Raw genomic sequence first — 27511 nt, 5'->3', positions numbered from 1 at the left:
ACTAGCCGGGCGAGTTGGCGGGTGCCTGTAGTCCCAGCTACTTGGGAGGCTGAGGCAGGAGAATGGCGTAAACCCGGGAGGCGGAGCTTGCAGTGAGCTGAGATCCGGCCACTGCACTCCAGCCTGGGCGACAGAGCGAGACTCCGTCTCAAAAAAAAAAAAAAAAAAAAAAAAAAAAAAAAAAAAAAAAAAAAAAAAGAAAATATAAGGAAGGTATTAGCTACAGGAAAAATAAAATGCAATACAATAAAGAAAATGTACCAAGAATATAGTACTTCACGCTTCTGTAAACATTTAGTATCACGGTAATGTAAATGCTGATTATGCATTTAGCTTAAAATATCAATATAACCATATTGGAAAGATGAGAAAGGAGCAGGTAGGAAAGTGGTATAAGAGAGATGAAATTTCAGACTGGGCGCAGTGGCTCACTCTTGTAATCCCAGTACTTTGGGAGGGCAAGGCAGGCAGATCACCTGAGGTCGGGAGTTCGAGACCAGCCTGACCAACATGGAGAAACCCCGTCTCTACTAAAAATACAAAATTAGCTAGGCCTGGTGATGCATGCCTGTAATCCCAGCTACTCGGGAGGCTGAGGCAGGAGAATCACTTGAACCCGGAAGGCGGAGGTTGCAGTGAGCCGAGATTGTGCCACTGCACTCCAACCTGGGTGATAAGAATGAAATTCTGTCTCAAAAAAAAAAAAAAAAAAAAAAGAGAGAGATGAAATTTCATCTATCAGATAACAGGAAATCAACAACATGTCTAATATAGATAACTCGAGATAAGGTGGTTTAAAATTATTTAGGAAAATGGAAGTTACTACCAGAAACAGCTAAAAGAGTTAAAAAGAGCTCCCTCTGGGAAAAAAGAGAAGTACAGAAGAGGGCTGCTCCTTTTCAATAAAATACTCTTGGTATATTTGATTATGAAATGTGTGTGTGTGTGTGTAAAGGGTTAAAAAAAATTCTAGGCTGGGTGCAGTGGCTCACGCCTGTAATCCCAGCACTTTGGGAGGCTGAGGCAGGTGGATCACTTGAGGTCAGGAGTTTGAGACCAGCCTGGCCAAGGTGATGAAACCCTGTCTCTACTAAAAATACAAAAATTTGCTGGGTATGGTGGTGCGCACCTGTAATCCCAGCTACTAGGGAGGCTGAAGCAGGAGAATTGCTTGAACCTGGGAGGAGGCGGAGGTTGCAGTGAGCCGAGATTGCACCACTGCACTTCAGCCTGGGCAGCAAGAGTGAAACTCTGTCCCAAAAACAAAAAACAAACAAGCAAAAATTCTAAATACCTTCAGTTCAAAAAATGGAAATCAACACTAAAATTACAAAAATACATAGAACATAGTGAAAACAAACATGTCTTATAAAAATCTATTGGACAAGCTACAGAGAAACGTTTAATAGTACTTACTCCTTTTCTGATTTAAAAACAAAAGACAAAAAAAGCACATTAACTTAAGAAGGGAAAAGAGAAAGTAGGGTGCAGATTTAATAAACATACTATATATAGTCATTATATATAAACCAAAATAAACTAGTAAAATGTATATTTATTTATTTATTTTTGAGACAGAGTCTAGCTCTGTTGCCCAGGCTGGTGTGCAGTGCCACAATCTCAGCTCACTGCAACCTCCACCTCCCTGGTTCAAGTGATTCTCCTGCCTCAGCCTCCCAAGTAGCTGAGATTAGAGGTGCACATCACCATGCCCAGTTAACATTTGTATTTTTAGTAGAGACGGGGTTTCACCGTGTTAGCCAGGATGTTCTCGATCTCCTGACCTCGTGATCCTCCCGTCTCTGCCTCCCAAAGTGCTGGGATTACAGGCGTGAGCCACCACACCCGGCCCATTTTGATTTTTATTGAACTTATACTAAACTAAGCATTTATCATGTGTTAACTCTGCAATCACTCTGTGAGGTGGGAACTACACACCGTCCCCCACTTCACAAATGAAAATGAGGCACAGAGAGGATAAGTAATCTGCCCAAGAGCACACAGCTGGCAAATGGCAGAGCTAGGCTTCATGCTGGGGCTCCGCGCTCTTAACAAACATGCTGCACTACCTCCAATATAATAATGAACAGCCTCTTCTCTTCTTTCACTGTAATAGTAAAAATAGAATTATAACTATAATTCAGAGCCACAGTTTCCTAAATCGACTAATATTAAAGTCTATATCATAAAAGAATCAAATTGGAAAGAATAACTTTTATATCTATATACTTACAGATTTCCAAGATTTCTTATTTGCACCAATTTTCCGAATCCTCTCTTTACCAGCCTCCTCTGTAGTTGGTAGAGACAATGCCGTAGTTGGTAGAGAGACAATGCCGTCATGCAGAAGAATACTGTCACACAGTAGCCAACTGACCAAGGAAATTCTGATATTGGGACTGCACAGTTTTAGTTTCCCAGCTGAATGAATATGGACGTCTGTCTAATTCAGATGCTTGTTTTTCTTTAGGGTTCAAATCTTGTTGACATTTATTCCAAATTTTCTACTCATTTTTTGGTCCTTCAGAGTGAAAAGTGGTGTCTCTCTCAAAGTTCTTGGCCAGGATAGCTTCACTCTTATCCTAAATAAGCCAATATACAGATTAAACTTCCTGTTTGAAATTTAATACTGAGACATCTATTCCCCTTCTTTTGAAATATAAAGTCATAGCACAAAACTTCAGGAGAAAAGACCCTCAATGGAATGAGTTAGTCACAGCTGGGCACCATGGCCCATGCCTGTAATCCCAGAACTTTGTGGGGCCAAGGCAGGTGGATCGCCTGAGGTCAGGAGTTTGAGACCAATCTGACCAACGTCTCTTACTAAAAATACAAAAATTAGCTGGGTGTGGTGGTGGGTGCCTGTAATCCCAGTTACTTGGGAGGCTGAGATAGGAGAATGGCTTGAAATCAGGAGGCGGAGGTTGCAGTGAGCAGAGATATCACCATTGCACTCCTGCCTGGGTGACAAGAGAGAAACTCCATCTCAAAAAAAAAAAAAAAAGAAAGAGTCAGTCACATAAGTAAGACAAGGACATACTCAGAAGAGCAAACTAGAACAGCAAGAGGTATTGAAATTACGTTATGGAGAAACTGCTTTGAGAACACAAGAAAATTAGCTTAGAGGGGCAGCTAACCAAAGAGTCCCATTTGATAAGGGTAAACTCATTACAGAAAAATGTGAGGTAATAAATGTATAAGAAATGATAGAAATTTTAAAAATCAGCGTTTTGAAATGCCTTGCCTTTTGAAATAAGATTCAGGCAAAGACCGGCCGGGCGCGGTGGCTCACGTCTGTAATCCCAGGACTTTGGGAGACCGAGGCGGGCAAATCACGAGGTCAGGAGATCCAGACCATTCTGGTTAACACGGTGAAACCCTGTCTCTACTAAAAATACAAAAAATTATCCAGGCTTGGTGGCGGGCGCCTGTAGTCCCAGCTACTCGGGAGGCTGAGGCGGCAGAATGGTGTGAACCTGAAAGGCGGAGCTTGCAGTGAGCCGAAATCACGCCACTGCGCTTCAGCCTAGGCGACAGAGCGAAATTCTGTCTTAAAAAAAAAAAAAAAAAAAAGATTCAAAGATCGTCAATGAATGCTAAGCTCATTAAGTGAAAAGCTTAGGCCGGGCGCGGTGGCTCAAGCCTGTAATCCCAGCACTTTGGGAGGCTGAGACGGGCAGATCACAAGGTCAGGAGATCGAGACCGTCCTGGCTAACACGGTGAAACCCAGTCTCTACTAAAAAACACAAAAAACTAGCCGGGCAAGGTGGTGGGCGCCTGTAGTCCCAGCTACTAGGGAGGCTGAGGCAGGAGAATGGCATGAACGCAGAAGGCAGAGCTTGCAGTGAGCTGAGATCCGGCCACTGCACTCCAGCCTGGGCGACAGAGCGAGACTCCATCTCAAAAAAAAAAAAAAGAAAGAAAGAAAATATGACAGGAAAAAAAAAATAATGTTCTACTTCTTTCTCCAAACTCCCACAGGAGAATTCTACCAAGTCTTTTTTGTTTTTGTTTTGAGACAGGGTCTCACTGTGTCACCCAGGTTGGAGTGTGGTGCCGTCATTGCTCACTGTAGCCTCCACCTCCTGGGCTCAAGCAATCCTCCCACTTTGGCCTCCTGAGTAGCTGGGACCACAGGTGTGCACCACCACACCCAGCTAATTTTTTCTTTTCTTTTTTTTTTGTAGAGACAGGGTCTCACTATGTTCTCCAGGTTGGTCTTGAACTCCTGGCCTCAAGTGATCCTCCTGCCTTGGCCTCCCAAACTGTTAGGATAATAGGCGTGAGCCACCATACCTGGCTTATCTAGAATTCTTACCACCTTCAACCCTGGGAGCTGAATAATCAAGTTCAGTTTCTGGGCTTCTTGTCACATAAAACCAAGACATAGAAGGAAAGTTGGAATTGTTAAAGTAATGATAAGTTTGCATCACTAAAAGCCTTGGAAAAACAAGCAGCATAAAAAAAAGAAAAGATCAGAGCTGTATGGACTCTAATTCTGAGAGAATTATTCAGAGATCTTAGAGATTAGTGACAGAATTTTTTTTTCTTTTTTTTTTTTTGAGATGGACTCTCACTCTGTCTCCCAGGCTGGAGTGCAATGGCACAATCTTGTCTCACTGCAATCTCTGCCTCCCAGGTTCCAGCAATTCTCCTGCTTCAGCTTCCCTGGTAGCTGAGATTACAGGTACCTGCCACCGTGCCCAGCTAATTTTTTTGTATTTCTAGTAGAGGTGGGGTTTCGCCATATTGACCAGGCTGGTCTCCAACTCCTGAGTTCAGGGGATCCACCCACCTTGGCCTCCCAAAGTGCTGCGATTACAGGCATAAACAACCACATCCTGTCTTTTTTTTTTTTTGAAACAGTTTCGCTCTTGTTGCCCAGGCTGGAGTGCAATGGTGCCATCTTGGCTCAATGCAACCTCCACCTCCCGGGGTTCAAGCGATTCTCCTGCCTCAGCCTCCTAAGTAGCTGGGATTACAGGCCCCCACCACCACATCTGGCTAATTTTTGCATTTAGTAGAGATGGGGTTTCACCATGTTGGTCAGGCTGGTCTCGAACTCCTGACCTCAGGTGATCCACCTGCCTCGGCTTCCCAAAGTGCTGGGATTACAGATGTGAGCCACCGCACCCAGCCTAGTGACAGCATTTTTTTTTTTTTTTAAAGAAAGTGTTATCCGGCCGGGCGCAGTGGCTCAAGCCTGTAATCCCAGCACTTTGGGAGGTCGAGACGGGCGGATCACGAGGTCAGGAGATCGAGACCATCCTGGCTAACACGGTGAAACCCCGTCTCTACTAAAAATACAAAAACTAGCCGGGCGAGGTGGCGGGCGCCTGTAGTCCCAGCTCCTCGGGAGGCTGAGGCAGGAGAATGGCGTAAACCCGGGAGGCGGAGCTTGCAGTGAGCTGAGATCTGGCCACTGCACTCCAGTCCGGGCGACAGAGCGAGACTCCGCCTCAAAAAAAAAAAAAAAAAAAAAAAAAAAAAAAAAAAAAAAAAGAAAGTGTTATCATGAATTACTTGAGAGAGGCAAATAAAGATTGGGATTACTTTAAACAAATTAATTACTTGAGAGAGGCAAATAAAGATTGGGATTACTTTAAACAAATTTGAAAGTCATTGGCCAGGTGTGGTGGCTCACGCTTATAATCCTAGCACTTTGGGAGATCAAGGCAGGAGAATCACTTGAGCCCAGGAGTTTGAGACAAGCCTGGGCAACATGGTGAAACCCCATCTCTCCACAAAATACGAAAAACTAGCCAGGGGTGGTAGTGCATGCCAGTAGTTCCAAGTAAACCACCGAGGATGCTGAGGTGAGAAGGTGGCTTAAGCCCAGGAGGCGGAGGTTTCAGTGAGCCAAGATTGCACCAACCCACTCCAGCCTGGGTGAGAGAGTGAGACTCCGTCTCAAAAACAGGAAGTAGTTGCTGAACTTTTTAAAGGAAACCCTGCGCATTATTTAGGTCTTTTTTTTTTTTTTTTTTTTTTTTTTTTTTTTTTTTTTTTGAGACGGAGTCTCGCTCTGTCACCCACGCTGGAGTGCTGTGGCCGGATCTCAGCTCACTGCAAGCTCCGCCTCCCGGGTTCACGCCATTCTCCTGCCTCAGCCTCCTGGGTAGCTGGGACTACAGGCGCCGCCACCTCGCCCGGCTAGTTTTTTGTAGTTTTTAGTAGAGACGGGGTTTCACCATGTTAGCCAGGATGGTCTCGATCTCCTGACCTCGTGATCCGCCCGTCTCGGCCTCCCAAAGTGCTGGGATTACAGGCTTGAGCCACCGCGCCCGGCCTTATTTAGGTCATATAGGACCTTGTTTTACATGCAGATTATATAACAAATTTATAGGCTAAGGATTTGTTTCTTTGTTTCTTTTTTTTTTTTTTTTTGAGATGGAGTTTCACTCTTGTTGCCCAGGCTGGAGTGTGGCATCATCTCGGCTCACTGCAACCTCTGCCTCCCAGATTCAAGCGATTCTCCTGCCTCAGCCTCCCAAGTAGCTGGGATTACAGGCATGCACCACGTGCCTGGCTAATTTTGTATTTTTAGTAGAGACCGGGTTTCTCCATGTTGGTCAGGCTGGTCTCGAACTCCTGATCTCAGGTGATCCACCCACCTCGGCCTCCCAAAGTGCTGGGATTACAGGTGTGAGCCACTGAGCCTCGCATAGTCTGAGGATTTCAAAATAAACTTTTACTATCTCCTTGACAATAATCTGTCTCCCATCCTCCTCTCCCAGACTTCAGTAACACTTTCTGCTAATCATATGAATCACTGTCTGTTGGAGACCAGCCTCATTCCCTTCTTCTAAACCCAGCTCATACCCTAATTCTAGATGTCAGTTGCCCATGTAGATAACCTACTAAACAATTTAGGTATCACAGAGATGATACTGAAGAGCCTTCAGCCAGGTGTGGTGGCTCACACCTGTAATCCCAGTACTTTGGGATGAGGTCAGGAGTTTGAGACTAGCCAGGCCAACGTGGTGAAACCCCATCTCTAGTAGAAATTTAAAAATTAGCTGCGAGTGGTGGCACATGCCTGTAATCCCAGATACTTGGGAGGCTGAGGGAAGAGAATCACTTAAACCCGGGAGGCGGAGGTTGCAGTGAGCACAGATTACTCCACTGCATTTCAGCCTCAGCGACAGAGCAAGACTTCATCTCAAACAAAACAAAACAAAACAAAACAAAAACAGAAATGCTTCTAGTCCGCCATGCTGTACTGCTTCCCTTGATCCTCCTTTAAGAAGAAGACCAACAAACTACTCAACACTTATCAATTATCTCCTGGAATAACCCAAGGTAATAAAAATCATGTCTCTTCAAAAAGCAATAAAAATTTCTCCTCACCTTCGCCATGAAAATATCCAAGAAATCTTATTGTCCATTCATATGCCTATAAGGGATGAATCTGTTAGTGCCTGAGAACAACTTCTCCGAAAAGTCTGCTTTTCTCTCTGCCTTTTCTCTTTCAACCAGATGTACTCTGTGTAATATATCAGTAGGCAACCATATAATGAAACCAACTCAACCAATCTTCAAATTTCAACTTAAAATAACAAAAAGAGCCAACGATGCCAATATGGTGCATTGAGCGAGTCCTATGCAGAGCCCAAAGGTGCTACTATGGCTTCCAATGGGGTCCCCATTGGCACTGCCAGCCGGGCAAGTGAAGCTCCCCAAATTCCAGACAATGTGGAAGATTGGCTTCAGGGAATCTACTGCTTTGCCACCCATAGCAATGATTTCTGGAGGAACTTGATCCTCAATTTGGGACTCTTTGCTTTCAAAGTTTGGCTGGCCAGGTACTTGAGTGGCATTGACCTCATGGTGTTAGAGGAACCTCTCCTTACCAGACCTCTGGTTTGATAAAACATGACCAGAGTGACTCCATCTTGAAATGAGTAGCTAGGCACTCACAAGGCCTCTGTAAGGTTAATGCTTGTGGTCTGAAAATAGCCATACCCAAGCTGACCACCAATTATAATTACAGAATATTTGTGGCCATACAGAACATCTCCCACCAATTCTGCAGAATGTCCAGATGTCCTAAGAGTGTAGCCCACTTTATTAAAAATGCTGTTAATGAGCAGGCTTAGGCTGAAAGATTAATGGTCATCTATAACACCAATAGCCCCTACCTTTAGTGAGCATATCTGCATGTTCCAAGTTAATTATAGCTTCTGGTAAGTTTCTTATAAATAGAGACACTAACAAGGATGGTGTGTTCCTACTGCTTTCTGGGGATGACCTACTCTGTAACATTGTATGAACTTGCTTTTTTCTCTGTGCTGTGTGACTCCCCTTGAATTATTTCCTGTGCAAGATCCAGTAACCTGCTCTTAGGGTCTGGATTGGGACCCTCTTTTCTGGCAACAGTGTACCTCCGGCAGGAGTGTAGTCAAGTAGACAAATGGAATCCTGCGCAATACCCAAACCTTCCAAAAACAGAGCCTACAACATGTGACCACCACAAGATATCCTGACGGCAGCTGAAGTTTGCTTCAGATGGGCGTCTTCCCTTTCCCTGCCTAGTTTCCTTTTGTTCCTTGAACCCTCTCAGAATTCCATTCTCTGGTCAGTAGTCAGCCTTCAGTCAAAGCATTGCCCCTGTTCTGTAAAGTTCTGTGCATAGTTCCTAAGCTTCTGCAGGGGATGATCTTTGCTCTTACTCTGAGGAATAACAATAATTTTTTGTTTGTTTGTTTTTCTGTTTTTTGAGACAAAGTTTCGCTCTTGTTGCTCAGATTGGAGTGCAATGGCGCCATCTCGGGTCACTGCAACCTCTGCCTCCTGGGTTCAAGTGATTCTCCTGCCTCAGCCTCCTGAGTAGCTGGGATTACAGGTGTGTGCCACCACTCCCGACTAATTTTTTGTATGTTTAGTGGAGACGGGGTTTCACCATCTTGGCCAGGTTGGTCTCAAACTTCTGACCTCAGGTGATCCACCCGCCTTGGCCTCCCAAAGTGCTGGGATTACAGGCATAAGCTACCATGCCCGACTGTAAAATATGTTTCTTATGAAGAAAGCTGTGCAGTTATTCAAGTGCTTCTAGAGAGAGATCAGAAATGGTAGAGAAATGGGCCGGGTGCAGTGGCTCATGCCTGTAATCCCAGCACTTTGGGAGGCCACGGTGGGTGGGTCACCTAGGTCGCAACATGGAGAAACACCGTCTCTACTAATGGAGAAACACCGTCTCTACTAAAAATACAAAATTAGCCTGGCATGGTGGCACATGCCTGTAATCCCAGCTACTCGGGAGGTTGAGACAGGAGAATCACTTGAACCCGGGAGGCAGAGGTTGCGGTGAGCCAAGATTGCGCCATTGCACTCCAGCCTGGGCAAAAAGACAGAAACTCCATCTGGGGTGGGGAGGGGGGTGGAAAGAAAGAAATGGTAGATAAATGAAGAGAAAAACAATCCTGTGTTAAGTCCTGCAGTATTTCCCATGGTTGAGGTCAATTTTGAAGCCATTCTTTTAAAGGTGAAATTTGGGTGTGAATAGCTGCCTGCCACCACTGGTAATATTGTGACAATCAGGAGGTTCTGTCAGAGGCATTAGAACCAGAGCAACTCCATCTTGAATAGGGGCTGGGTAAAGTAAGGCTCAGAACTACTGGCTGCATTCCCAGGACTTTGGCATTCTTAGTCACAGGATGAGATAAGAGGTCAGCACAAGATACAGGTCACAAAGACCCTGCTGATAAAGAAGACAGCCAAAACCTACCAAGATAGTGACAAAGGTGACCTCTGGTTGTCCTCTGTGCTTATTATACACTAATTATAATGCATTAGCATGCTAAAAGACTCTCCCACCAGTGCCATGACAGTTTATAAATACCATGGCAACATCAAGAAGTTATCCTATACAGTCTAAAAAAAGGAGGAACCCTCAGTTCCGAGAAATGCCTGCCCCTTTCCAGAAAACTGATGAATAATCCACCCCTTGTTTAGAATATAATCAAGAAATAAATATACTCAGTTAAGCAGCCCATACTGTGATTCTACCTACGGAGTAGCCATTCTTTATTCCTTTACTTTCCCAATAAACTTGCTTTCACTTTATGGACTTGATCCTAATTCTTTCTTGCATGAGGTCCAAGAACCCTCTCTTGGGGTCTAGATTGGGACCCATTCCCGGTAACAGTTCCACATGGATGCAGCTTTCTTTAGGGTAATATTCACATTACCCAAATGTCATTTAAAAAAATTTTTAGCCGGGCGCGGTGGCTCAAGCCTGTAATCCCAGCACTTTGGGAGGCCGAGACGGGCGGATCACGAAGTGAGGAGATTGAGACCATCCTGGCTAACACGGTGAAACCCCGTCTCTACTAAAAATACAAAAAACTAGCCGGGCGAGGTGGCGGGCGCCTGTAGTCCCAGCTACTCCAGAGGCTGAGGCAGGAGAATGGCGTAAACCCGGGAGGCGGAGCTTGCAGTGAGCTGAGATCTGGCCACTGCACTCCAGCCTGGGAGACAGAGCCAGACTCCGTCTCAAAAAAAAAAAAAAAAAAAAAAAAAAAATTTAATAACATCTTTCTGTGTTGTTATATATAAAATATATCTCTTTTTAAACATTTTTAAATTTTGGAGACAGGGTCTTGCTATGTTGCTCAGGCTGGTCTCAAACTGGTCCCAAGCTATCCTCCTGCCTCAGCCTCCCAAGTATCTGGGACTATAGGTGGCATCTGGCTACAGTATATTTCCTTCTTTTTTTAATTTGAGACGGAGTCTCGCTCTGTCGCCCAGGCTGGAGTGCAGTGGTGCAATCACAACTCACTGCAAGCTCCGCCTCCTGGGTTCATGCCATTCTCCTGCCTCAGCCTCCTGAGTAGCTGGGACTGCAGGCACCCGCCACCAGGCCTGGCTAATTTTTTTGTATTTTTAGTAGAGACGGGGTTTCACCGTGTTAGCCAGGATGGTCTTGATCTCCAACCTTGTGATCTGCCCGCCTCAGCCTCCCAAGATGCTGGGATTACAGGAGTGAACCACTGTGCCCGGCCTACAGTATGTTTCTTGAAAATGCTAAGCATTAGTTTTCTTTTTTTAAAAATCTTGTCTTGTACTGAAATGACTATACTGAAACCGCCTGTGCAAAACTATGCCTGAGACAGTGAGAGATCTAACTTAACTGACTCCATCTTGCTTCTAACCTCCAAACTGTCCTTGTGCATTCCTGGGTGTAGGCTGAACTAACTTTGGGAGAAACTTACTTTATAGTTTATAGTTTAAAACAAAGACAACAGCCCTTTCCCAAAGCAGACCTCCTTCTTGCCTGGAGATTAGATTGCCTTGGTAGGACTAACGTTAGCCACAAGATTAGAAATTATGGTTTAGGAGTCATGCAGCTGGGGGCTACAAGATTCTGACCCTCCCTAAACTGCTCCTAAGATCAGTACTTGAGATATTTTGCAGACCCTGCACTTGATGGGTCAGCTGGCACCACCATAAACTGGCTTATCTGATCTTGTAGTCTCCACCCAGGAATTGACTCAGCTCAAGAAGACAGCTTCCATTCCCTATGATTTCATCTCTGACCAATCAGTACTCATGGTTCGCTGGCTTCCTCCCACCCACCATGTTGTCCTTAAAAACTCTGAAGGCAGAATGCTCTGTGGATACAGATTTGAGTAATAATAAAACTCTGGTCTCCCGCACAGCCAGCTCTGTGTGAATTTATCTTTCCCTATTGCAATCCCCCTGTCTTGAGAAATCGTCGGCCGGGCGCGGTGGCTCAAGCCTGTAATCCCAGCGCTTTGGGAGGCCGAGACGGGCGGATCACGAGGTCAGAAGATCGAGACCATCCTGGCTAACATGGTGAAACCCCGTCTCTACTAAAAAATACAAAAAACTAGCCGGGTGAGGTGGCGGGCGCCTGTAGTCCCAGCTACTCGGGAGGCTGAGGCAGGAGAATGGCGTAAACCCGGGAGGCGGAGCTTGCAGTGAGCTGAGATCCGGCCACTGCACTCCAGCCCGGGCGACAGAGCGAGACTCCGTCTCAAAAAAAAAAAAAAAAAAAAAAAAAAAAAAAAAAAAAAAAAAAGAGAAATCGTCTCTGTCTAGGCAGCGGGCAACGTGAACCCACTGGGCAGTTACAATGCCATCTATCTTTAAAGTAATTATTGAAATTGTCGGGTTTATCATGTTATTTATTGTTTTTCCCATCTATTCTCTGTTCCTTTACTACTACTCTACCACTTTAATTTGGATTAATAAAGTTTTCGTTTGTTCGTTTATTTTTTGAGAGGGAGTCTCACTCTGTTGCCCAGGCTGGAACGCAGTAGCGCAATCGCTGCTCACTGCAACCTGATTCCCTGGTTCAAACAATTCTCCTGCCTCAGCCTCCCCAGAAGCTGGAATTACAGGTATGTGCCACCATGCCTAGTTAATTTTTGTATTTTTAGTAGAGACGGGGTTTCACCATGTTGGCCAGGATGGTTTCAATCTCCTGACCTCCTGATCCGCCTGTCTTGGCCTCCCAAAGTGCTGGGATTACAGGCGTGAGCCATTGCACCTGGCCAGGCATGCTCTACTTTGCCCAGGTATTTTTAGTAGAGATGGGGTTTCATCATGTTGGCCAGGCTGGTCTGGAACTCCTGGCCTCAAGTGGTCCACCCGGCTCGGCCTCCCAAAGTGCTGGGATTACAGGCATACAGGCATGAGCCACTGCGTCTGGCCTTGGATTAATAAAGTTTTTAATTTCATTTTTCTTCCATATTAAGTTTTTAATATCTTTTATTGTTTAGTTGTTAAGCTGGATTTTGTGATTACATAATGCATATTTGATTTATTACATTCTACTTTTTTACTTTTTCTTTATTTTTTTTTTTTTGAGAGTCTCACTCTGTTGCCCAGGCTGGAGTGCAGTGGCGCCATCTTGGCTCACTGCAACCTCTGCCTCCCAGGTGCAAGCTATTCTTGTGCTTCAGCATCCCAAGTAGCTTGGATTACAGATGCGTGCCACCATACCTGGCTAATATTTGTAATTTTAGTAGAGGTGGGTTTCACTATGTTAGCCAGGCTGATCTCGAACTCTTGACCTCAAGTGATCCGCCCTCCTCAGCCTCCCAAAGTACTCGGATTACAGGTGTGAGCCACCACGCCCGGTCTATTACATTCTACTTTAATACTTTTGTGGTACCCCCTAAATAAAATATTTATGATAGCATAACTCCATCTACCATTTCTTGCCCTTGTACTTTTGATATATATTTTACTTTTTCATATATTACAAATTGTATAGAATTTTTTAAATTAACTGTCAGTACGAATTTCTATTTACCCTTTCTTTACTCCTTATTCTACCCTACAGTTCTCTGTAGCCACTAAGGATCATTTTCCTTCATCCTGAAAAATTGCCTGGTGTGTTTCTTAATAGTGTAGTTCTTCTGACAATAAATGTTTTCTTTTTTTTTCTTCTGAAATCATGTTTATTTCATCTTCAATTCTGAAGGATAATTTCACTGAGCATAGATTCTGGGTTGTCAGTATTTTTTCTTTCAGTACTTTAAGATGCCATTCAATTATCTTCTAACTTTTGGCTGGGAACAGTGGCTCATGCCTATAATCCCAGCACCTTGGGAGGCTGAGGTGGAAGGATTGCTTGAGCCCAGCAACTCAAGACCATCTGGACAACAAAGTGAGACCTTGTATTTACAAAAAAAATTTTTAAAAATTAGCTGGGCATGGTGGTATGTCCCTGTGGTACCCGCTACTCAGAAGGCTGAGTCAGGAGCATCGCTTATGCCCAGGTTTGAAGTTGCAGTAAGCCATGATTGTACCACTGCATTCCAGTCTGGGTGAGAGAGTAAGATCCCATCTCAAAAAAAGGAACTGCCTCAGCAATTACGGAGGCTGGCGTCAGGGGTGGTGACATGTGTCTATAGTCCCAACTACTCAGGAAGATCACTTGAGCCCAGGAGTTCAAGGTTGCAGTTAGCTATGATTGTGTTACTGCACTCTAGCCTGGGCGACAGAGTAAAATCCTGTCAAAAAAAAAAAAAAAATTCCTGGAAGTATAATTATAATGTCAAAGAAAATACAAATTTAAAACTTCCAGGCCAGGCATGGTGGTTCACACCTGTACCAATCCCAGCACTTTGGGAGGCCAAGGCAGGCAGATCACGAGTTCAAGAGATTGAGACCATCCTGGCCAACATGGTGAAACCCTGTCTCTACTAAAAGTACAAAAATTAGCTGGGCGTGGTGGCACCGCCTGCAGTCCCAGCTACTCAGGAGGCTGAGGCAGGAGACTTGCTTGAACCCGGGAGGCAGAGATTTCAGTGAGCTGAGATTGCGCGACTGGCTGTTTTCATAGATGTTATCAAATTACCCCTCAAAAAGGCTGTAAAAATGGGGCCTCTGCAAAAAGTAAACATTTTTTCTAGCAACTGCCTTTATAAGTATTTAGGTAAAAATATTTTGTCCTTCTATTCTCTGTGAACGATTGATTTTCATTCTCTATTTGACCAATTTGCAACAGTTGACAGAATTAATTACCCCTTTTTCCATGAAACACATTCTTCACTTGTTTTCTGTTTTTTTTTTTTTTTTTTTTTTTTTGAGACGGAGTCTTGCTCTGCCACCCAGGCTGGAGTGTGGTGGCTGGATCTCAGCTCACTGCAAGCTCCGCCTCCCGGGTTTATGCCATTCTCCTGCCTCAGCCTCCCGAGTAGCTGGGACTACAGGCGCCCGCCTCGTTGCCCGGCTAGTTTTTTGTATTTTTAGGTAGAGACAGGGTTTCACCGTATTAGCCAGGATGGTCTCGATCTCCTGACCTTGTGATCCGCCCGTCTCGGCCTCCCAAAGTGCTGGGATTACAGGCTTGAGCCACCGCGCCCGGCCCCTGTTTTTTTTTTTTTTTTTTTTTTTTTTAAGACAGAGTCTTACTCTGTCGCTCAGGCTGGAGTGCAGTGGCACGATCTCGGCTCACTGCAGTCTCTGCCCCCTGAGTTCAAGCAATTCTCCTGCCTCAGCCTCCCTAGGAACTGGGATTACAGGCGTGCACTACCACACCTGGCTAGTTTTTGTATTTTTAGTAGAGACAGGGGTTTCGCCATGTTTGTCAGGGCGGTCTCGAACTCCTGACCTCAAGTGATCCGCCTGCCTCGGCCTCCCAAAGTGCTGGGATTATAGGTGTGACACCATGCCAGGCCTCTTCACTTGTCTTCTAAGGTGGATGCTCTTGGGGTTTTCCTTAGAACACTCTGGACTCTCCTTTCCTTTTAAGAGACAGGGTCTTGCTCTGTTGCCTAGGTTGGAGTGCAGTGGGATGAGTATAGCTTACTGAAGTCTCCAACTTCTAGGCTCACAGGATCCTCCCATGTCAGCCTTCTGAGTAACTGGGACCATAGGCACATGCCACCATGCCCAGCTAATTTTTAAAATTTTAATTAATTAATTTATTTTGAGATGGAGTCTTGCTCTCTCTCCCAGGTTGGAGCGAAGTGGCACAATCTTGGCTTACTGCAACCTCTGCCTCCCGGGTTCAACGGATTCTCCCGCCTCGGCCTCCCGAGTAGCTGAGATTACAGGCACCAGCCATCGCACCCGGCTAATTTTTATATTTTTAGTAGAGATAGGGTTTCACTGTGTTGGCCAAGTTGGTCTCGAACTCCTGACCTCAGCTGATCTGCCCACCTCGGCCTCCAAAGTACTTGGATTACAGGCAAGTTTTTTTAGTTTTTATTTTTGTAGAGACAGGGTCTTGCTATGTTGCTCAGGCTGTTCTACAAACTCCTGGATTCAAGTGACCTTCCTATATTTGGTCTCCCAAAGTGGATTCTCCTTTGCAATCTTCCTTCTTGGTTCCTCCTGTCTCCTTGCATTCTGAACACTGAAAGGTTCTAGGTGTTAGTCTTTGGTCCTCTTTCTACCTACACTAATTCCCTTGGTTGGATCTCGTTCAGTCTCATGGATTTAAATATCTTCTCTCCATTTGGATGTCTAAGAGAAATCTAAAAATGTCTAAAGCCGAATTCATAATCCTTTTTTTTTTGAGACAGAGTCTCACTCTGTTACTGAGGCTGGACTGCAGTTGTGCAAGTATCAGCTCACAACAACCTCCGCCTCCTGGATTCAAGCAATTCTTGTCTCACAGCCTCCCATGTAGCTGGGATTACAGGCACTTGCCACCATGACCAGCTAATTTTTGTATTTTTAGTAGAGACGGGGTTTCACCATGTTGGCCAGGCTGGTCTTGAACTCCTGGCCTCAGGTGATCCACCTGCCTCGGCCAACCAAAGTGCTAGGATTACAGGTGTGAGCCACCACACCCAGCCTTGAATTCATAATCTTAACCCCAAAACCTAGTCCTTCTACATTTTACCTTATTTCACCTCAGTGAATGGCAATCCCATTTCTCCAGGTGCTCAAAGCAAATCCTTGCTTTCTTTCTTTTACATTCCAAGTTCCTCTCTTCATTAAGGTTTCTGCTCAGGTCGGATGCCCAAAGAAATCTCTCTTACCACATTTCTGAGACAACACTCTCCCAGCTCCCAGCATCACTGCCTATACTCTTAGCTTGCCTATTTTTAAAACATAGCATGTCATAATCTCTAAAATTAGCCTATGTATTTCTTTACTTGATCATTGTCTCCTCTACCAGAATATGAACTAAGAGCAGAAATTTTGCTGGTTTACTGGGGTATCTCTAGCATCTAACAGCAGTGCTGTTGGCATAGTGGCCACTCAATAATTATTTGCTCCATGAATGAATGATTTATGCAACTCATACATAGATACTGTCAAAACCCAGCCTGTTGAGATGGTAAAGGCAGTAGATTTAGAGATGAAACATCAGATTTGGGGCCTATACAAGCTACAACTATGCAGCTTTGGGTGTTATCCTTCAAAGTCTATCCCTCTCTGTAAAATGGGCTTTCTGCCATCTTCCTCAACAAATAAGAAAGCTGGAATAGTCAATATCTATTTGGTAGTATAAGACAAAAGATTCACTATCTGCAATTTACCAGAAACATTTCCTTCAATTTTCTTCTTAATTTCATCTGTTTAGGTACAACACGAGACAGTGTGTTTTAGGGTTATTATTATAACATCATTATATTACTAAGTCTGTGCCTTAAACATATCACTTGTGCAAACTTTAAGAACAGTAACTTTAAGGCCACGCACACTGGCTCATGCCCATTATCCCGGCATTTTGGGAGGCTGAGGCAGACTAATCTCTTGAGATCAAGACCAGTCTGGTCAACATAGTGAAATCCCAACTCTATCAAAAATGGAAAAGTTAGCTGGCATGGTGGCATGCGCCTGTGGTCCAAGCTACTGGGGGCTGAGGTGGGAGGATCATTTGAACCCAGGAGGCAGAGGCTACAAAGACTGGAGATCCTGCCACTGCACTCCAGCCAGAGTGACATAGCCAGACTCTGTCTCAAAAACAAACAAACAAAAAACAAAAACAATATATATATATATAAGAAATAATTACCAGAAATAGAAAATCACGAGATTATCTAATCCCATATATGGGGCTACTATAAATAACCTCAGAATTTAGAAATAAGAAAAAAATACTAAAAGCCCCCAAATTAATAAAAAAATCAGTTTTAGGCCAGGTGTGGTGGCTCACGCCTATAATCCCAGCACTCTGGGAGGCCGAGGCGGGTGGATCACAAGGTCAGGAGTTCAAGACCAGCCTGGCCAAGATGGTGAAACCCCCTCTCTACTAAAAATACAAAAATTAGCCGGGTGTGGTGGCGGGCTAACTAGGTGGCGCCTGTAATCCCAGCTACTCGGGAAGCTGAGGCAGAGAACAGATTGAATCCAGGAAGCGGAGGTTGCAGTGAGCCAAAATCGCCACTGCACTCCATTCTGGGCGACAGAGTAAGACTCCATCTCAGAAAAAAAAAAAAAAAAAAGTTTTAGATGAGCTCTGCTATTAGTTGAAACAGGCCACCATCAGAAACAGCCTTGTAAAAGAAACCCGGTATCTGGTCAAGTCCTAAGTGACCTGAACCACGCATCTTCAGGACCATACTGGGATGACTGTAACCTGAGGGCGGTTCCTCCAGCACAGCAGGCACATTCATCCGACTCAGTAACTCAAGGAGCCAGTCCTTTCCAGCATCCCAGCTGCCGTCGCCCTGTCAGGCTCCCCAGGCAATCGCCCATCTTATTCCTTCTCCAGCGTGGACGCCTAAGGGGAGGGAGCATCCCTCCTCGAGGGTCAAATGGCATCTAGCTTATGAAGCCCGCGTGGATTCTCCAACCCCAAACCTGCTGCGGGGCGGGGACGTGGGGGTGACAAAATCTAGACTACAACCCTCCCTGAGCCCTGGCAAACCCGGGGTGACCCCAACACCGAGGAGGCCATGAGCGCTCCAGCTATGACACTCCTTCCAGCTCGGAGGGGCCTGAAACAGCGGGCTGCGCTTCACCCAGGGCTGAGCGTCAGATTCAGCTGAGGAGATTCTAAAAGCGCGGTACTGGGCCCAGACCCAGGCCCTCCAGAGCAGAACGCGGAGGAGCCCGACCCCAGTCTGGTGGCGTAGGTGTGTGACAAAGTATGAAGGCGCCCCAAGCTCTCCAGTTTCACATGTGCTGTCGAGTCCAGCGCCCGCCACGCTCCAGCGTGGGGACCCGCCCAAAACTCCCTGGAAGCCAGGCGATTGAGACCCCGCCACCGCTTCCCCCAAAGACTGGGCGGATACTGGAGAAGCGCCTCCCGAACCCGCCAAACTGTCTCCCGCGAGACTGTCACGCCCCAAGCCCTGCCCCGTAACTCTACTCCCTGATTGGCTGGAATTGGGGCCGGGTACCGGAGTCCTTTCCAGCTTAGTCTTCGGCCGGGTTTCCCGCCGCATGCAAAGGCGCACTGTGGACTGGCTCTTTCTTTCCGCCAATCATATCCGCCAGCCATTCATCACCGATTTTCTTCATCTTCCCCTCTCTCTTCCGTCCCTCAGGCCCCGACCCTTTAGCTCTCAGCTGGTTAAGGGACGCAGGGCCTTCCGGGCTGCGCATGCGCCGCCGCGTCTGCCAAGAAGCTGGCAGGGGCGCAGGCGCAGTAGTGTGATCCCCCCTCCCCGGCCAGTCCCTAAGCACGTGGGTTGGGCTGTCCTGCTTGGCTGCGGAGGGACTGGAACCTCGATACTGGTGGTGTCCATCGTGGGCAGCGGACTAATAAAGGCTATGGCGCCAGCAGAAATCCTGAACGGAAAGGAGATCTCCGCGTAAGCACCTGACATTGTTGTTGAGTGTGGGGCTGTGGACGAGGGCTCTGAGGGTGTACAGGTCCCCCGGACCCATTTTTTGCGGGAGGGACACTTGTAACGAAAGAGTTAGGCCCATAGTACCGGAAGACCTGCAGCCAAAGAAGGAGATCCCAAGCACAACCTGCGTTTGCAAGTGGACTGCTTAGTGGCTGTAAGCCGCTGGCTCCTGTGCTTCGGGGAAAAGTCCTGTGCCGACTATACTCCCAAACGCGCAGCTGCTGGTGACTTTCTGCCGAGAGAAAGGGTAGTTGCGGCTTCCTGGAGACCCCCTAGTCAGAACTCAGAAATCCAACCTACTTAGTTCCTGTTAATTTGGAGGTGAGTAGATGGAGACTAGTGAGGCGACAAGGCTTGACAAGACCTACAAGGCTGATAATGACAGAGGGTCCTTCCAGCTCATAGCTTTTCCCACTATATCATGGTCTTATCATATGCTAAGTGAAATCTAATACATTTTTCCTTTCTCTTCAATCTCGTGCTTCTCTCTAACAGCCATCTCTGTGCCCTGGTCCTAGAGTTACTTGAAACTTAATTTGGCTCCTGAGTCCTGAGAATATTCTGCAGTTCACTTGACCTCTGCCTGTTCCACCCTTGCGGGACATCTGATTGCTTAATTAGTGGGTATCGTTGCCATCTTTACTCCCAGGAAGTAACACTGGCAGCTTTTTGTCTGGGAGGTGACTGGTGAGGAAAAATGAGAGTAGAAGGAAGAGGGAAAGATACATTCCCTCTAGTAGAGGAAGGAGGGAAAGATATATTCTGTGTGACCTTACTGAGTTTGCTCTTGGGACCTTTCACATCACCAGTTATTTAAGTAACTGTTGCCAGTCACAGCAGTTACTAAATTGTAATTGTCCTGTAACTCCTAACTTTGTAATAGAGGTTTTTGAGTGAATTACAAAGTCATTGGTGGTGAAAAGGCGGGGCCCAGTGTCTCATGCCTGTAATTCCAGCACTTTGGGAAGCCAAGGCAGGTGGATCACCTGAGGTCTGGAGCTCAAGACCAGCCTATCCAACATGGTGAAACCCCATCTCTACCAAAAATACAAAAGATTAGCCAAGTGTGGTGGCAGGTACCTGTAATCCCAGCTACTTGGAAGGCTGAGGCAGGAGAATCGCTTGAACCCGGGGCTGGGGGTGGGGCGGAGGTTGCAGTGAGCGAGATGCGCCTTTGCATTCCAGCCTGGGCAACAAGAGCGAAACTCCGTCTAAAAAAAAAAAAAGAAATCACAATACTTATTGCTTAGTGCTTTTCAAATGTGGCTTGCTAAACTATATTTCTGCTTGACTTTTCTTTTTTGTTTGCCTGTATTCGAACTTCCTTTTCCAGTGGCTTTTTTTTTTTTTGATATAAAAATCTTCCTTTTAGAAGGACTGTGAAGAGATAATTTAGCGCATAATAACAGTGTAGATAATTTACTGCAACAATAATGCACCTTCCGGCACTGAGAACAGGTGCTCACTAATATGCTTTCATTGATTGGATAGTAAATTAAATATGTTTATCAACTCCATAAGGGCAAATACATGTATTGTCTTATTTTTGTCTATATCCTAAACACCTAGAAACCCTCTTTCGTGCCTTACTACTAAGCAAATTAATTAACCTGTCTGTGCCAAAGTTTCCTCAGATGTTCAGTAAAAGTCATGTCTAGGTCACTGGGATGTCAGTAGAATTAAATGGGTTCTTAACAGATGATCATTTAGAATTCTTCCTGGCACATAATAAGTATTCAATATATGTTGTATTAATGATCAGTAATTAGTTAATGTATATATGAATGATTCATTATCTTTTTTTTTTTTTTTTACACATGGTAGCTGCTGCCTTAAGATCTATTTTTTTTTTTTTGAGATGAAGTCTTGCTGTGTCCAATTTGGCTCACCACAACCTCTGCCTCCTGTGTTCAAGCAATTCTCTGTCTCACATCAGCCTCCCGAGTAGCTGGGATTACAGGTGCCTGCCATCACGCCGAGCTATTTTTTTTTTTTTGAGATGGAGTTTCACTCTTGTCACCCAGACTGGAGTGCAATGGCGTGATCTCAGATCACTGCAACCTCTCCCTCCTGGGTTCAAGCGATTCTTCTGCCTCAGCCTCCCAAGTAATTGGGATTACAGGCGTGCCACCATGTGCAGCTAGTTTGTTTGTTTGTTTGAGACAGAGTTTCACTCTTGTTGCCCAGGCTGGAGTGCAGTGGCACAATCTCGGCTCACTGCAACCTCCACCTCTCAGGTTCAAGTGATTCTCCTGCTTCAGCCTCCCGAGTAGCTGAGATTACAGACGTGTGCCACCCCGCCTGGCTAATTTTTGTATTTTTAGTAGAGACGGGCTTTCACCATGTTGGTCAGGCTGGTCTCTAACTCTTGACCCCCCATGATCCACCCACCTCGGCCTCCCAAAATGCTGGGATTACAGGCGTGAGCCACCGCACCAGTCCTAGAATTTCTTAAAAATCCAGCCCACTTCCCGCATTCCATCCTGCGGATTAGGAAATCATTGGAGACCAGAAAAGTGGTGTGATTTGTCCAAGGGTGAATGGCAATGGCTCAACTAAAACTAATGTCTTCACTCAGTATATGATGTTTTTCATTCTAACCAGCACTTACTACTTGCTAAAAGGAATTTCATAAGCTTTTCTTTCTTTCTTTCTTTCTTTTTTTTTTTTCCAGACAGGGTCTCGCTCTGTTGTTCAGGCTGGAGTGCAATGACACGATGTTGTCTCACTGTAACCTCCGTCTCCTGGGTTCAAATGATTCTCCCGCCTCAGCCTCCCAGGTAGCTGGGACTACGGGTATGCACTACCATGCCCGGCTAAATTTTTTTTTTTTTTTTTTGAGATGGAGTCTCACTCTGTCGCCCAGGCTGGAGTGCAGTGGCCGGATCTCAGCTCACTGCAAGCTCCGCCTCCTGGGTTCACGCTATTCTCCTGCCTCAGCCTCCGGAGTAGCTGGGACTACAGGCGCCCACCACCTCACCCGGCTAGTTTTTTTGTATTTTTTAGTAGAGATGGGGTTTCACCGTGTTAGCCAGGATGGTCTCGATCTCCTGACCTCGTGATCCACCCGTCTCGGCCTCCCAAAGTGCTGGGATTACAGGCTTGAGCCACCGCGCCCGGCCTAATTTTTGTATTTTTAGTAGAGACGGGGTTTCACCATGTTTGTCAGGCTGGTCTTGAACTCCTGACCTGAGGTTTCACCATGTTGGTCAGGCTGGTCTTGAACTCCTGACCTCAAAGTGATCTGTCTGCCTTGGCCTCCTAAAGTGCTAAGATTACAGGCGTGAGTCACTGCGCCCAGCCCTTTGCTTTTTCTTTATAGTCTTCCTCTCATTACCATGTTTCCCACCCTGCTGAGAATGCTATCCCTGACTTGCGTCCTCTTCTGTTATTCTCCTTTTATACCTTCCTGGGATCCCGAACATTGACAGAGTTCAGCATTCCAGATTCCTTCTCTACCTGCTCTACTCTGTGGGAAACTGGGTACTTACATGATGGATTTAGTTGCCAAATTATCTTTCTTTGGAAGTAAAAAGCCCCAGTTTCTTCCTCACAGGGGAATTCTAAGGTTGCAGCCTGAATTTGACAACTGGGGGAAGGTCTGAGAGGTAGAGACAAGTATCCGTTCTTTGTGGGTATTTATTCACTTACTCAACAAAGAGCTGTGTGTTTCCTCTAAGCCAGGCAATCTTCAAAGCTCTGAGACTCTTAACAGTGAACAACCCAAATCCCTACCCTCATGAAATTTACATACTGATGGGTAGAGACAGATGTTGAAATAGGTGAAACACATTGTGAGCTGGTGGGAAGCACAAAGAGAACACCAGAGCAGAAAAGAGGGACAGGAATTTCTGTGGCTTGGTGGCTGCAATTTTAAATATGGGAGTCATAGTCTTTGTAAAGTGACTTACGGGCAAAGACTTGAAGGAGGTGGAGCCATAAGCCTGCCAATTTTGTGGGGGAAAGAGCTCCTGACCAAAAACACAGCCTGTGCCATGGACCTTTGTCCTCACCAGTTAGTAAATTACTGCTTTGGGGGTCAATGGCAATGGCCCTGTGAGAAGCTGACTGAGAAGAGGCTCCTGAGTAGAGGAACTTGACCCTGCCCTGGGCAGAAGTCTTTTAAAAGACTTTAAAAGACTTTTAAAGTCTTTTTTTTTTTTTTTGAGACGTAGTCTCGCTCTGTCGCCCAGGCTGGAGTGCAGTGGCCGGATCTCAGCTCACTGCAAGCTCTGCCTCCCGGGTTTATGCCATTCTCCTGCCTCAGCCTCCCGAGTAGCTGGGACGACAGGCGCCCGCCACCTCGCCTGGCTAGTTTTTTGTATTTTTTAGTAGAGACGGGGTTTCACTGTGTTAGCCGGGATGGTCTCGATCTGCTGACCTCGTGATCCGCCCGTCTCGGCCTCCCAAAGTGCTGGGATTACAGGCTTGAGCCACTGCTCCCGGCCTTAAAGTCTTTTAAAAGATTATGCAAAGTGGGAGAAGGATGTGCATTAGATAGTTTTGGAAGACCCATCTTGCTTTGTAGACAAGAAAGCATAGTTGTTCTGTAAGTACGCCTTTCAAAGTGGGGCTTACTACAGTTATATGATTTCTTTGGTTTTCCCTTCCCTTAATTTGCTATAATTAAGCCTGCTGTCTCCATTGGTGGCATTTTTCTTGATTAAGTCTCCTTTCTAAAGAGACTGGTTGTGAAGAGGCAGATGGTTTGAGTAGGTGCTGCGAGTGTTTGCTGGCCAAGTGCAGGGCAAGTTGGGTATGTTTGTAAGCTCGCTGTGGATGGTAGCTCCAGAGCCTAAGCACGGTGCTGCCTCCTTCTCTGTGCATCACTGGGTCATGCAATTTACCTCTGTGCCTTAGCTTCTGTATATTGGAGTAGTAATGTCACCTAACTCATAAGGTTGTTAGAATTAAATGAGTTAATACCTATAAAGCATTTAGAGAAGTCGTTGGTACACGGTAAGTTTTAGTAAATAGGTACTTAGAAAGTACTCATTGAATAAAAAAGTTATGTGTGTCTTTATCCAGCCTGTACCTTTGGGAGCTGGCTTATAATCTTGAGACTTAAAATTAGAATTTATCCTAGTAATCAAAGATAAAAGTTTGGAACCTCGGCTGTACATTTTAGCTACAGGGCTAGAAGAACTGTTTTTTTTTTTTTTTTTTTTTTTTTTTTTGAGACGGAGTCTCGCTCTGTCACTCAGGCTGGAGTACAGTGGCCAGATCTCAGCTCACTGCAAGCTCCGCCTCCCAGGCTCACGCCATTCTCCTGCCTCAGCCTCCCGAGTAGCTGGGACTACAGGCGCCGCCACCTCGCCCGGCTAGTTTTTTGTATTTTTAGTAGAGACAGGGTTTCACTGTGTTAGCCAGGATGGTCTCGATCTCCTGACCTCGTGATCCGCCCGTCTCGGCCTCCCAAAGTGCTGGGATTACAGGCTTGAGCCACCGCGCCCGGCCGAAGAACTGTTTTTGTAAAAATAATTTGCTTGCCATAGTGAAGGGCATGTCTTCTTGGTTACTGAGTTAACATGGATAAGGCTTTTACTTTGTCTTGTAGATTAAATACATGTAGGCCCTTTTATGCTTAAAAAGATTTGCCTGGACAGGGCGTGGTGGCTCAGGCCTGTAATCCTAGGACTTTGGGAAGCCAAGGCAGGTGGATCACCTAAGTTCAGGAGTTGGAGACCAGCCTGACTAACATGGTGAAACCCCGTCTCTAGTAAAAATACAAAATTAGCCGGGCGTGGTGGCACATGCCTGTAATCCCAGCTACACCAGAGGCTGAGGCAGGAGAATGGCTTGAACCTGGGAGGAGGAGGTTGCAGTGAGCCGAGATGGCACCATTGCACTCCAGTCTGGGCAACAAGAGCAAAACTCCATCTCAAAAAAAAAAAAAAAAATTTTTTTTTTCCTGTAATGAACTCCAAAGTGCAGGTTGCTCAAAAGTTACATGGAACCTTGACTGTCATAGCTGGATTGCTTCTGGAAGCCTGTGCAGGAGAGGTCAGAGTTCCAGAGAGGCTGGGACCTTCAGCTAGGACTCCAGCCAGGCTGTTGGGCAGGTAGCAGCAGAGCCCTGAGCTGGCAGCCAACTGCTATGGTCATGGCACCTGACTGGGGATGTGGTTTGCAAATAAGTGTCTGTCCTTGTCCATCAGGGGGGTTGGGATCAGGCAGTTTGGGATTTGGGTAGTGGGGTTCTGAGCAGAGGTGTATGGTTCCCTGTTACATTCCCTATTTTCATGAAGAATCTTCTAGAAGGAAAGCTGGCCTAGCACAGAAGAGGGTCCTTGGAGTGGAGGGAAATGGCTCCCTTCTCCTCTAATTGACTCAGTAGAGGTTGGTAGAATAGAGGTTAGTGGGCAGGGACTGCTTGTGTGGCCTTGGAAAAGTTAGCCTCACTTTCCTCTCTGTGCAATAGGGATGATGAGAACTGTCCACTTCCTGAGGTTGCCCCAAGGATGAAAAGAATGTAAGACTCTCAAAACAAGCTTCTGTGACATCCCATCCACAGTGCAGAAGGCCCCCATTACCCCTGCACTGTGCAGTTGGCTCTCCTTTGCTCCCCTTAATTGACCAAAAAGCAGCTTCTGGCACCTTGTAAATTTGACCTCGAAGAAGTGGGTGGCTAAAGGTGCCACGGTCAAGAATCCTCAGACACTCAGCTACTACCCTTCCCTTCAGTTTTGCAGTTTATGACACTTTAGCCAGAAGCTAAGTGACTTGCTCAGGTGTTCTAAGGTTGGTGGCAGAGGCTCGATGGTGCATTTCTTTCCCTGCCATGGGCTTGTCATTGGCTTGCTAGAAGGAATTGCAAACTTCTACGCCCCAGCAGGAGACACCCTGACTTTGATTCTCCCTGAGGCCTTTGCATTGTAAGGAAATCATTCCACCCGTCAGTCTGGTTGGGAAGCACCCAAACAGATTCTTTTCAAAAAGTCATTTTTGAGGTTATAGTCCAATTTTGACTGGTTAGAGACAGGTCAGACCCACTTACTTTGCTGGCTTAGCCTTTTTTTTTTTTTTTTTTTTTTTTGCCCCTCACCACAAGCCTGGACAGGAGATGGACTGCTTGGTATCTGGTGATTGAGAGGTCCCAGGAGATAAGGGAGCATTTCTGTGAAAGGTTTTGCCAGAGCCTGTCAGGAACTTAATCTTAATCTTGACTGCAATGAATGACTTAACATGATAAGTGATCTTTGGGTTTAGGTGCCCAAATACCAGCCCCTCCTTAGTTAGCAGTCCTTTTAGACCTAACCTTTTTTTTTTTTTTTTTTTTTTTTTTTTTTTTTTGAGACGGAGTCTCGCTCTGTCGCCCAGGCTGGAGTGCTGTGGCCGGATCTCAGCTCACTGCAAGCTCCGCCTCCCGGGTTCACGCCATTCTCCTGCCTCAGCCTCCCGAGTAGCTGGGACTACAGGCGCCCGCCACCTCGCCCGGCTAATTTTTTTGTATTTGTTAGTAGAGACGGGGTTTCACCGTGTTAGCCAGGATGGTCTCGATTTCCTGACCTCGTGATCCGCCCGTCTCGGCCTCCCAAAGTGCTGGGATTACAGGCTTGAGCCACCGCGCCCGGCAGACCTAACCTTTTCTACCTAAGGTTTTCTTTAGTCTTTTTGAAAAGCAGGAAGGCCAGGTCCTTGTGAGGCTTTTCTCATTATGAGCTCTTGGCAGGTTCTTCCCTCCAAGTGGAGAACCCTTACCTCCTCCATTCTTTCTACGTTCCCCTCTGATGTTCCAGAGGCCTGCAAGGGACCTAGAGTTGTTCATTGGAGCCCTAGTCAGCTCTAGTGGCCAGATCTATGGTTAGGTAATCCTCCAACGGTGAGACTAATTCTCAGAGTTAGAATTAGGGGTCTGCCTGTTCTCACCAGCGGAGCTGCTGGTATCACCTCTCCTTTGTTGACATATAGTTAAGCATAGCTTCTTACAGATCCTCATACATAGCTTCTTACAGATCCTCGTACTCAGAGCCAACCCTGTCTTGTCTCAAAACTCTTGCTACTGGCAGAAGGTGATAAAATTGTGGCCTAGAGGCCAAATGTGTTTTGTTTGGCTTACAGAATTAGATTTATTCTTTTTTTTTTTTTTTTTTTTTTTTTTTTGAGACGGAGTCTCGCTCTGTCGCCCAGGCTGGAGTGCAGTGGCGCGATCTCGGCTCACTGCAAGCTCCGCCTCCTGGGTTTACGCCATTCTCCTGCCTCAGCCTCCCGAGTAGCTGGGACTACAGGCGCCCGCCATCTCGCCCGGCTAGTTTTTTGTATTTTTTAGTAGAGACGG

The 27511-nt window shown here is 46.0% G+C and overlaps 1 protein-coding gene and 1 long non-coding RNA gene across 2 annotated transcripts in view; one reads left to right on the top strand and one right to left on the bottom strand.

Annotated features, from left to right (window-relative positions):
* Positions 1-2321: 2321 nt before the first annotated feature.
* LOC115897506 lies at positions 2322-18962 on the bottom strand. The gene is made up of 3 exons (XR_004057301.1): positions 18781-18962; positions 7352-7397; positions 2322-2582 (listed from the first exon to the last, which is right to left on the bottom strand). It is a non-coding gene; the product is annotated as an uncharacterized LOC115897506 (long non-coding RNA).
* Positions 18761-27511, top strand: part of MTHFD1 (methylenetetrahydrofolate dehydrogenase, cyclohydrolase and formyltetrahydrofolate synthetase 1) — a 75865-nt gene continuing 67114 nt past the window's right edge. The window contains exon 1 of the mRNA XM_010383693.2: positions 18761-19194. Coding sequence (XP_010381995.2) covers positions 18824-19194 — 371 coding nt within the window. The 5' untranslated portion in view covers positions 18761-18823. The remainder of the gene's footprint in view (positions 19195-27511) is intronic.

Source organism: Rhinopithecus roxellana, chromosome 5, assembly GCF_007565055.1.
Source record: "Rhinopithecus roxellana isolate Shanxi Qingling chromosome 5, ASM756505v1, whole genome shotgun sequence".
In the NCBI taxonomy this organism is placed as follows: Eukaryota; Metazoa; Chordata; class Mammalia; order Primates; family Cercopithecidae; genus Rhinopithecus; species Rhinopithecus roxellana.
Note: the sequence above shows the minus strand (reverse complement) of the source record. Positions and strands in the feature narration are given on the sequence as shown.